This window comes from Oenanthe melanoleuca, chromosome 14 (genome assembly GCF_029582105.1).
Source record: "Oenanthe melanoleuca isolate GR-GAL-2019-014 chromosome 14, OMel1.0, whole genome shotgun sequence".
Taxonomy (NCBI): Eukaryota; Metazoa; Chordata; class Aves; order Passeriformes; family Muscicapidae; genus Oenanthe; species Oenanthe melanoleuca.
In genome coordinates this window covers 5,370,372-5,382,806 of record NC_079348.1, presented here as the reverse complement: position 1 = coordinate 5,382,806, position 12,435 = coordinate 5,370,372, and the positions used below count along the sequence as shown (strand labels likewise).

The 12,435-nt window shown below is 39.4% G+C and overlaps 1 protein-coding gene across 3 annotated transcripts in view; it reads right to left on the bottom strand.

The window, feature by feature from the left end:
• Nucleotides 1-12,435, bottom strand: part of SDK1 (sidekick cell adhesion molecule 1) — a 385,780-nt gene that overhangs the window by 266,148 nt on the left and 107,197 nt on the right. For all 3 annotated transcript variants that reach the window (XM_056503413.1, XM_056503412.1, XM_056503414.1), the window contains 3 exons: nt 10,514-10,673; nt 4,991-5,097; nt 872-1,019 (listed from right to left, as the gene is read on the bottom strand). In XM_056503413.1, coding sequence (XP_056359388.1) covers nt 872-1,019; nt 4,991-5,097; nt 10,514-10,673 — 415 coding nt within the window. The remainder of the gene's footprint in view (nt 1-871; nt 1,020-4,990; nt 5,098-10,513; nt 10,674-12,435) is intronic.

Sequence of the window (12,435 nt, the reverse complement as noted above, 5' to 3'; positions counted from 1 at the left end):
CAAAATTCAAATTTAAGAGAATTTTTCCTTTTCTAATGTGAACCCTAATGCCTCAGGACTGCTGGAACACAGCAATATCCCATTACCATCATTTGCTAGCACATCTATACCTTTGAACACACGAAAATGTAATGCACAGTTAAAAACCAGCTAGCAACATTCCTGGAATTTCAACAGCTTTCTAAGAGATGAGACAAGATTTAATCCACATTTTTTAATGTTACAGTCAAGCCCTTCAATCTCTGAATGAAACTGTGCAGATAAAAACATGGGGTGGCTTCATAACTGCTTCAGAAAAGGATAAATGATCACACCTTGAGATAATAACTAATCAAAGTGCGAGTACTGTGTCATTAGGGGTGAGCTGCTTTTTAGTGAAAATTTAGTGAAAAATAAATAAAACTGTCATTGTTGGCTAAAAAATAATGAAAAGAATAAACAATATCTGGAATTTTATTGTGAGGAAAATAGAACTAAGCATAACTCTGCAACCAACCCCACCGATTCATGTGTTAAAAGTAAAAAACCTCAGAATTCACTAAGTGCACTCAAGTAAACATAATTGAGAGATGAACATTCCTTTTTCCAAAATGTATCATGGAAATGAATAGCGTGAAGAAAGCTCAGACATTCTGCACATCCAGCCCCTTATGCTGCACCAGGACCATTAAAACCACATGAATTATTTTGTCAAACTGCTTCAGAAGTTCAGAGACAGTCTTAAAATAGTAATTTATCTCAAACTTAGTATGAACACGACTACTTTATTCTCTTTAAACCTTAATTAGTGTACTTAAAATGTAAGCTGTGTTATCAAATATAATTAATCATATTTTAGGGTGGGTGTATTTTGAGCTTTAAATTGACTTACATTCTGTTGCTTGGAATAATCTTGTGCCCGTCTCTAAACCACGTCACTTGGGGCTGAGGGTGGCTGAGGATGTGTGGGAAGTTCAGAACAGCAGCTTGTCCTTCAGTCACTGTTTTTCTCTGGTCTGTGTCCATGAAATCTCCCATGTCTGCAAAAAAAAAAAAAAAAAAAAAGAGGAGTTTTGCCTTTCTCCCCATTTCTTTTCAGGGGACAGAGAAATGGCTGTGTTTCCCAACTGGCACTGATAATTACTCATGGGACACTGGATCATGGGACAGTTTGGATTTTGGTTTACAGAGGCAGAAGAGCACAAGGCAGGAAGGGAACCCCAGTGCTGCTGGTGCACACAGGCAGAGCATCCACGAGCAGCCCTGCATGGTCCCTGTGCTCTTGGGCAATAGCTGAGGGGTTTTAGTGAAAATGACATTTTAATGAGGTTTGTTTGTTTTGGTTTTTTGTTTGGTTGGGGTTTTTTTAAGATAAATCCTTAACAATAAAAGAGAAACCCCTGTAATACAAAGGGATGCTTATGGTGCATACAAATGTGTCCATTCCTTGGTCATATTTTTGTTTTTTATCCACTACATAAACAGACAAGCAGCTCTTCCACTGCAGCCACTGCAGACCTAGGCAAGGATCCCAAAATGATCCTGGAATCCCAAGGTCATGCTGGGGGCCATCAGGCTCTTCTGGCACAACATTTCAATGTCAATAGTGCATCCCCATTGTTAGAGCAGCTATTAACAAAAATTTTAATGGAAGAAATTATACTACCCTTGGAGAACTTCTGCCTCTGCAGGCTTTATTTCACAGGCAAGTTCAGGTATCTGGGGAGACCTTGGAAAAATTCACTGAGTTTTTTTTATTGTTTTTCCATTGCCTTTTGTATTGCATTCTTCTCCATTAAAATGAACAGGGCTGTAGGCTCTTACTTCTTCACCCTCCAAAGAACTTGTCTGCATTTTAATTTGATTTAAACTAGGAAACTGACAAACACACAACAGAGAACTATTCTACCTTCTGTCACTGAATTCCCTTTTTTTTAAAGGACAACAGGGTTCTCTGCAAGTTCTGTGCTGCAGAGAGGGATGCAAAGGACACAGAAAAGAAATGAGTACTATCAGGTCTGTGAGCGGCAGGAGATGAGAAGAGACAGAACAAGAGCAGAAATAAAAAACACATGGTATTTTAAAGAAGCTTTAATCATCTTTGTGATTTTCAAGTTATTTATTCAGACATAATCAGCATTGTACTTCCTCTGCTGCTCCAGATTCCTTACAACTGTAATCAGATCAGCTACTTGAAAAGAAATTTCAAACTGTGGAGGTGGATCTAATTAACTTCACTGTTGTATGATTATTTTAGTTTTCACAATCCAAGAGTTTTAAAGCCCATCCTGTAATTAAGATTTACTCAGCAATTTTCTCACAAATATCTGTTCCCATTCAGTTAAGTAACATGTTAGCATGTGTTGAGAATATTTTTTAAATTATTTAACAAGTTCCCTGCTACTTCAGACATCTAGGACATGGAAAACACCTCAGATCTTTCTCAGTGCCATTATAATTACACATTTCAATTTTTCACTAGAGATCTTGAGTTGAAGTGCATTGGGAAGCATCCTCTACTCACTGGCAAAAATAGCATTTCTTGTGAATCTTTCTGAGTTAAAAGACTAAAATTCAATTCCCCATAAGTGGCTAAGATTTTTTTAGGAACCCCTTGGAACATTGCTTTTTGATATTGTGAAGAATAACCAAAAAGCAATATATGATAAAATATCAGGATCATCAATACATCCACACAGCTTAAATCAATTAATTTAAATCAAAACCATTAAAAGACAGACAACAATCACGTGGCACCAGTAGCTACCATGTGTGAAGGAGAAAGAGGATATGTAAAACCTGTAGAACATTTCAATCTGCAGGAATAAAGTGCAAATCTGACTGGCAGTTTCACTACAGAAGCCATTTATGTCACAAAGGCTCAAGACCAAAGGTCTCCCAAGTCACACAGGATCTCTGGTTTGCTTTGCCTCACTGTCTTTATCAGTAAAAATAAATGAATAAATTAATTAATACATAGACTGCTTCATTCAGACAGATATAAGAAACTTTTAGCCTAGCTCAGCAATGCAGATCTCCAAATTAAATGGGGGGAAAATTAAAGCTGAAGCAAAGTAAACAATTGCACTTGTTACTCTCTCCAGAACAGCCAAACACACACAAACCAGAGAGACAAAACTCTGCATTGCAAACCCTCTTCAGAGGGGAGTAAAGCTGTCTTTCTGGAGACAGAATTCTGCAGCAGCAGCAGCATCAAGAAAAGCATTCCTGTGTCTCCTTCTCATCTTGCTCCCACCAGGACTTGCCCAGGAATTGCTCCCTGCACTGTGCCAGTACAACTGCTTGCACAGCTGGGCAGGGAGCTGGACAGGGAAGAGCTGGGAGAGAACTTGAACAGCCCAACTAAAGAACTGTTGCTCTTTGAGACATTTTGGAGAAGTCTCCCAGCCCACAGCTGCTCAAACACGTTTTCCTGTTGGGCCTGAAGGGGAGTGAGCTCCACTGCAGTGCAGGAGTGGGAATGATTAGTGGGATGCAGGAGGAAGTGGGCACATTTTTCCCTGGGACTGCTCCCACAGCCTTTGTCCCCTGAAACCACACCTGGAGATGCAACCCCAGAGGCTCCCAGCTCCTGCACAAGGAGAGGCATCTCACCCTCCCCTTCCCCTGCTAAACCCCCTGCTTGCCCTACACCTCACTCAAAGTTATCTTCACTCACAGCAGCTTTCAGTAGATCCTCTGTGACCTGACAGAATTCACTAAAACTGCTGAGGAGTGTTTGGAAAAATACTTTCAAGGGTCTGAGGCAGGTCAGAGTGAGCCCATGGTCAGTGGACAGCAGGGGCACAAGGGCTGGCTGAGGTCAGGGAAGGAAAACCCCATTTTAGCAGCAGTTTATTTCTACTTCAGCTCCCTGCAGCTCTGAAACAATAGGGAGACCAAACATCCAATTACTGATCTTACTGACATTACAGATAACAAAATCTACTGTAATGCAGTAAACTGATGAACATGATACCAAAGCTTACATAATACCATTTGCAACTGGTTTTATTTTAAAACACAGGAAATTCCATGTAATTTCCCCTCACTGACATACTGATTAACTTGAATCAGTTCCTTCAAACTGGGTATGCAATAAATAATTCAATTTCTCTAGATTCTGCTTATCAAGTGACATTTACTACTACTGAATTCCCAGTTACTGACCCTGACAAGGAGAAATTCAATCCATGTATGAGACTTCTTAGGCACAGCACACAAATCTGTCTCTTTTAAAATTTATTTTATGCTTTTACTTTGGAAAAAGAATTAGGCTTAATTTTATTATTATTTCCAAAAAAAGTTACTTGAGTTGTGATTTCTTTATGTTAATTGAAAAAAAGGAAATCAAGAGTATCTGATAATTTCTTATGTCACATTTCTTAGCACAAACACCTGAGAAAACTAACTTTACTTTTCCAAATGGCAGCTGGATTTCAAAAATTCTGTGAAATGCAAACTGAAGTGGGGCAAACACTGGAGGAGGGGTGTGTGTTGGTTTGCTTCAGAAAGATAGTGAGAACAGATTTTTAAAGTTTTGTTGTAAAACTGCTGATTTTGTACCACAAGGATTACTATGTGAAATCTTCCTGGTGCTATCCCCACCATCCCATTCCCTTCCAGATGCTGCTGCTTTTCTCTAGACTTATTGATGTGTTGCTGTTATTTTGATAGTTTTTATAGTTGTGATAGTTTTGATACTTTTGTGCATGGCCTTCCTTAATTCCATAAGGTGTAACAGTTCTCTCATGCTGCAAATCTCTCCAAACAATCTCATTTTCATGCCTTTGAACAGCACAAAGACTCAGTGATGCACTGCTCTGAGCTGCTTCCAGATGATAACTGAAGTATGAAACTATGAAGTAGGAAACTTCTAGTGAGGCAGTAATTTAAAAATTTGCTGAACCTGATATCTAACACCTGTTCAGACTGACAAATGTTATCTACATCATTTTTTTTACCCAAAAAGAAGCTAATGAGTCACAGAGTGACCCCCACTCAGACATACATGCCACTTGGACTTGAGATCTCCTCTGCAGCAGTGCCCCCATCCTGTTCCTCACGATGCACTGGTAGAATCCAGCATCAGCCCTCTGCAGAGCTGGGATGATGTACCTGCAGGGCAAAAGGCACAATTAGAGAGCACTTCTTCCTGGTTTACACTTTGTTTTAAATGCTTACTGTAATTTTTCTTACAAAGAGCATTCTTGTGTCATCTCAGGTCTTTGGTTACAATATTGCCTGTTATATACAGATTTTTAAAAAACAGCTGACATGAAATACCTTTCAGTCTTCAGTTCTGCATATGACAGATGCCAAGTATATCAAAAATTTACATGAAAGACGACCTTAAATATTTTTCCCTAGTTTTCTCTACCTTCATTCATAAGGCAAAGCTGGTGATTAGTTCAGAGGAGCCACAAGAAGACTAAGTGTAGGTATTAGAAATATCAAAGCTTTGCAATGAAAGCTCCCTTGTGTGACCACTGGAACTCAGAGGAATCCTGGAAGTGCCACCGTGTGCTGTGCTTTGTGTTTGCTCTGCCCTTCAAACAGACACTCAGTCCACTAATCTCACCTTCCTCATTCAGCTACATCTGATTGCTCAACATGAAAATGAGCTGATAGGCACAGTTTTAATGGGAATAACACACATGAATAATAGAGATAATCCTGCATTAAACAAACATTAATCACAAGCGCATATTCCCCCAGTCACCTTCAGGAGATATTATGGCAGGATTAATGAAAGTCTTTATGGAAGATAAGGAAAAGGAAAACTGCTGAATTTTAATCTTCAAAATTTAATTCCACTAAAAGAAAACATTTCTTCTTAGACTCAAATCTACTGTACACACCCACGTGCAGAGCTTAATGCTGAACAGGATCAGGGAGTGTAAAACAAAGGAGGGAGAAGATTTGGTGTCATCACAAAAACCCAGCAAATGGGTTACACCACCAAACATGGGACTAAACCAGAGCCCAACACCGTGGGCAAGCCTCAGACATCCCTGGGATTTCCAGGAGCCCCTGGCTGCCCATGGATACGAGCTGGGACTTCTGTGACCTCCTCAGGAGCCAGCAGCACGTCCCCTCCTGTGGCTGTGGCACTGGGCACCAGCAAGAAAAGGAAGATTCCAACCTGTGCTCTTATGGGAGTCACAGCAACCCCAGCACACAAATAATGACTCTGAAGCAGGAATGTTGTTTCCTCTTGCCTGACAAGCCTCACCATGGGGAATGGAGTGAGAAAACAGGTGAAAATACAAGGCAGAGGATAGAAATCAATAGACAGAAGGCTTCTCTAGCTCCTTACAAAATCATTTCCTACTCTGCCAGGCAGAAGATTGTTGTAAAACATCATTACTATCAAAAATAAAAAAAAAATTTAAAAAAGAAAAAAAAAAAAGAATGGAAGATTCTGACAAATACTGGAAAATAATTTTTACAGTTCTTTTTACCCAACAGTTATACATTTGTGATTTTTCTTTCTCCCAGAAAGTTTTAGTGTCCTACTTGGCTAATGCCTTGTCTATTAAATAAAGCCAAAATTAAAGGCCTCTTTCCCAAGTATTTATCTGTACTAGGACAGTAATGCAGAGTTAGTTTTGCTACCACCAGGACAAAACAAATCAATTAGATCAGAAGTGTCCTACTTTGGTTTTTTTTTCTGACTTATTAAAGTTTCATCAGGAAACATTCTTAACATGTTGCCTGAAGAAATGAAAATCTTTTAAAAATTTACAGTGAAAATCCCATCTACCTTGGAAGTTCCAAGGCAGCCAAAAAACCTAGAGCAGCTGGATTCTCAGTGGACTTACTGTGTATAATGTGCAGGTACAGCAAGCAAAATTAGAAGAATTAAATAACAGGAGTGGAAAAAAGAGATAGGACATGTGTTAATACTGTTTGAGACTAACTTGAAAATTGCATACCTGGGCAAGGAATAAATATTAATGGAATTTCTGATTCTGTGTTTACAATTTCAAACAGTCTTTATGCACCTCATTTGTGTTATTATTGTTTTAAAACCTACTTTTCTATTGACCTAACAACCTTGATACTGCTTTTTGTGCTATGGTTTTCCACTTGCTTTCTGACCTGCAAGAAGGGATACAAATAGGTTTTCTAAGTTCTAAATAAGACTTTCTTCCCCAGAATGAACTGAAATCGAAGGTTCATACAATTCCTTTCAGTGACAAGACAGAATTTCACTATATTTTTTGTCTATGCTCAAACTTTGAAGACAAATCTTCCCATTGTAGAGATGCCAGGAAGGCTCCCTGAGGTTTCTGGGGATGTCTGCAAGGACTTTAGAAAGTCAGCCCTGAGTTTTCCCTCATTTTGAATGGCACAGCCAGCCGGAACCTGGGTTTGGGACGTTTCTGCAGAGAGACAGGGAGTGACAAGCGGAAAAGAGAAGCTTCAAGGGGAGTCTCCCCAAGCCTGATGTGCTCCATCACCCCTCTGCAAAGAGCTCCAGGAGGGAGTGCCACCAGCCACCTGAGGAGAAATCCCAGCCAACTCTTACAGTTCACTCCTAATCTAAAATTTAAACCCTCATTTTAATTTTAAATGCCCTAAGAGTTAGAAGGAAAGCTATAGGCTATGGGATTTAATAGTCCTAATTATGGATACAGAATTAAAGCTAAGTGTATTTTATTAGATATTCATGTTACTTTTTATCTACTCAAGCTTTTTAACAAAAGACTTACAGATCAACTGATCTAACTTTTAAAATACAGAAAATTGAAATTGGTCCAATCCAAATACTTTTAAGGATTTTAGTTGAAAGTGTATGGCTGCTTAGACATGACCTTAGTTTCTTAAATTCCAATAAATCAATATCTTCAGGCCACACAAGCAAATATGACAGACACACCTGGTCCAGAACTTAATTCAAAAGAAAACAAATGGGGAAAAAAAGAAAACAGAAAATAGACACTGCCTGAACATTAAAGTCTCTTAACTTAGAGTCATGACCAAAATGGCTCCTGCAGTCAGCAGCATTGATTTGTTTTCGTAACGTGGATCTCAGATCACAAAGAATTTATAAGCTTGTTTTATAAATTCTTAACACAAAGTGGTGTATGCACAGTCACTGTAAAAGCCAGGCTGAGCACACAACGAGCTTCGTTAGACAAAGAGAAGCTGCTCACTCAGGGTCACCAGTGTCACAATGCAAAGACTCCAATTAGGTCTTTACTCACTTGGGCTGTTATAATAATGTATTTTCAGCCTGTTACCATATAGACATTACTTTAACTGAGACACACTAAGTAATATCAATTACCAAAAATCTTTGATTGATGATTCAAATTGCAGCAGAAGTCACTTACTCAGGGAAGATTCGTGCATTTAAACAGACTATTTACCCAAGAGAACTGCACAGCAAACTGTTATGAGGTCAAAGGTTGAATTTTGTAACTGGAATTTTTATGTCTGAGCATATATTTTCCTTGCTTTCATTCATCCTAATGCACCTATGCCATTTTTTGGAAGCTTAAAGCTTTGCATTTCTATAGAATCGAAATCCTGTTTAGCCAATCTCTGGCTTTGGTGTAGCAGTAGGGATGCAATTTCTAAATTAACATTTTCTATCAATATTATTTTATTATCATAAACCAGCACCTTCCTCTGTGCCAGATCTTTTAATAAGAAATAGAAATACGAACAGTATAAAAATGCAGAATTAATAAATACGGTTTGAATCATGACCTGACATTCACAAGGACAAATTAAATGCAATATAAGAAACAAGGGACTGACTGCAGGTACGTGCACACACAGCTTGGGAAAGGTGTTCCAATAACTGACTCACACTCACACTGCCATACACAGTAAAATTCCAATTTTGTATTGGGATGTCCACTTGTTTAAGAAATGCCATGGCACTCTGGTCTTATTTCAAAATATCACACGTTCTTACTCAGGTTTCTCCTAATACCATGAAATGTCATCTCCCAGTGCCTAGCACACCTACAGGGCTGGAGTTGTAACCTTTGCTTGCTGTTCATTCCATGTTCATGTGTTTGTTCTCCCACACCATTTTTCCTCCCACTCCCTCAGCATCTCACATGGTCAAGGGCTGCTCCTTCTACCCAGCCAGTACAACTGACTCTGCTGCTGTTGATCAAAACAAGTGGCATTTGCACAAAGCCATGCTCAAACATTCTGTGATTTGTTGTGCTATTAGAGATCTTTTCATTTTCTAGAAAGCATTCACAAATCTCCTCTTTATGTGCATGTGGCTCGTAATCCACATCCCAAAGGCTTGAAAGCAGCAACCATTAATAGATGCAGGGACTCAAGACTAAGAGGGCTCATCCAAATAAAATACTTTTGCATTTCTAGGTAGCTTCATGTAGAACTAAATTCTTGGGTTTAAACAGTTGCTAAACACTTGAAATGCTAAATGACCCCCAAAAGTTTTAAAAGTTTATTTAAGGGAATTTTTTTCCCTACTGTTCTGTAAATGTAAATAATATCAACAACAGAACTAGTGCTAGGTTACAATTTTGAAAATATTTGAGAAAAGTAATTATGGATTACCTTGTGTAACAATACAGAACTTTATATCATTATCTGTATTATCTGTATACCAACTTATACTGTAATTTCTATCTGTAGTGATGGAGCATAACTTTTCCCTACCTTAAGCCAAAAATGCAATATTTAGCTTGGTTTGCAAAAGGTACAGCTGTTGTACCTGGGCTCTCTCTATCACATACTCACCCCTCACAATGTCTGAACTCACTGGGCAAATTCTACAGAATCTGAAAGCACCAAATAAGTTGCATAAAAAAATTAAATTTCCGTAAGGGTACAGAAATTTCTGTTTGCATGGAGAAAACCCAGTCAATCCTCCCACATCAGAGAGAAGCAGACAAGACTTGGCTGTCTGGCACGTTGATACTTGGCCAGCCATGTGCTGCCTATCAGCAGGAACGAGCTCTGATAAGCCACACTGTGGTTTGCTCCTGTTTGATGGAATGTCTGTGGGATGGGGAGGGAGGCAGCAGGGAGGTCCTGGGGGAAACTGCACAATCATTAAAGGGCAGTTTGTTAGAGTATCAGCTCTTTTTTGGAATTCCTAGGATTGAAACAGAGAGTTTTGTGTGGAATTTAAGCAGGCCACATTCCTCAGGATCTGATGGAGACGGACAGTCCCAGCAAGCTCAGCTCTGGTCAAGGACGAGCTCACACATCATATGTAACATTTAGTTAAGGAATGTGTCTCCTATTTATCACAAACATAGGTAAAAGTTACATCTCCAGCAAAAGGCACTTCTGCTACTTAAAAATTCCCTGTTAGGACCTACATTTTGAAGCTTCAAATCTCATTTTTAGCAAAGGAATCTCATCTCATCAGGTTACAAAACCCACTCTTCTTTCATAATAATCCCCCAAGTCCCTGTGTCTGTATCTACAAAGCTCTTTGAGGCATTGGGAAACTGAGGGGGTGGGGTTTGGTTCGGGGTTGTTTTTTGCAATTCCACTTGCAGAAGGTGATTATGTGGATGTTATTTACTTGTATTCACTGGAGTAGGAGGTTATTTCACTGTCGTTGTGCAACCACTTGAATTCCAAGGGCCAGCTGCCTTCGGCGAGGCACGTGAGGACCAGTCTGTTTCCTTCCAGGTGGATCTGGGGCAAGCCTGGCTCTGTCTTGAAGAATGGTGCAACATCCCCTGAAATACAAAGGAAAAAAAAAGGGTTTGGAGGCTATTTAGGAAAATATAGGAGAAACTACTGATATTTAGCTAATTTTTTCTTAACACAGTCATGGTAAAACAAGAAACAACATGATTCAGTTAAAGCTTGAACTGGTACATTCATAACTAAGCTTTATCTTTAGGGACAGAATTACCAAGATCTTGATAAACTTTGTCCTAGCCCACTCAGACAAGCTTTTGTCCATATTTACTCTTTCTCCAGATGAGAATTCCAACATTGTCTGCTGTAGCAGGCAGTGAACAGCCCTATTGGCTTTTTTCCCCCCTTCTCCTTTCTGAGGATTAAATCCACTCAAAGCTTTTTTTTTTATTATTTTTTTATTTCTTAAATAGAAACCAGAAGAGTAATCTTGGATAGAAATGATTATCACAGCAGGAAAAGTCTCAGGGTAAATGAAGATTCTTGATAGGGGAAAAGAATTTAGAAAAAAAACACCTCACAAGTCTAATGTAGTTTTCAATGTTCTTGCCAACCAAAATGTGTTAAATTATATTACCTGAAGCCACTAACAGATTTTTGAATTAGGGGTACTTCAGCATTATGCAAGGGTCACATGTAATCTCAAACTCTTGTGTATCACAAATAAAACATTCCATGCAGCAAAATTCTTGATGAGCAAATTGCCAAAGCTCTGCTCAAATACAGATTGATTCTGAGTCCACACCTTCTGGAGATCTACCCCAGTCACCTCTGGAAGAAGACAGCTTTTCACACTTTAGATGTCAAATTTCTACTTGTAACTGTAGAGGAGCTATAGGCTTCATTTTGGAAGTGTAGCCAAAACTAACACAGAATGGTCTGGGTAGGAAGGGATGTTACAACTCACCCAATTCCAACCCCTGCCATGGGCAGGGACACCTTCCACTAGACCAGGTTGCTCCATCCAACCTGGCCTGGAACACTTCCAGGATTTTATGATTACACATAAAACACAGGGGTTATATTCAAAGTCAGAGCTTTAATATAAACTATTAATAATGCTGAATAAGTAGATAGTACCGAGCTCTTCTTTAAAGTGTGCAGGGGGGGGGTGTGTACTTAATAAAGTATAGAAAAAAACCAAGACACACAAATGTCCCAATGCAAGTAATGGTTCAGTTAAACTGCAAACCTTCCTTTAAACATTGATTTTTACACAAGCTCAGGCATTGTTATATTTGCTATTTAAAAAGTTTAACCTATTTTTTTACAGTTTGGAGAGAAGTGTCCTCCTGTGCTGTTCAAGGCTGGCTGGAAGTTTTGAACCCACAGGTCACAGAATCAGTGACAGCCCCAGGACAGTGCAGGAGCTGGGGCAGGGGTGGTGTCCCAGTGGTCCTGGTGTTCCACTGGGGTTCACAGCCCAGCCTGGGGATGTCAAACTCTCCAAGCCTTTATCTTTCACTTTGCTCAGGGAATTTTTCTGACTGCAGAGCACAGATTTGTTATCACTGAAGGGTCCCAGGGCAGAGCTGAGCTCCAGCTGAGCATGGCCAGGGAGCCCCAGGCCCACTGGTGCCAAATATCTCCTGCAATGGGCTGTAAATCAACCACAGCTCCCCCTTCATCTGATGATTTGGATTGACAAATTGTCTCCTGAGTTTTTAGAATTTAACTTCAGGAACACAGTCATTTATGCAGAAAGAAAAAACACATAGTCTTAAGGCAATGCTCATAAACTATCACACAAAATCCAATCTAACAAACTGAATTAAAAACTGTATTTGGGGTAGGGGC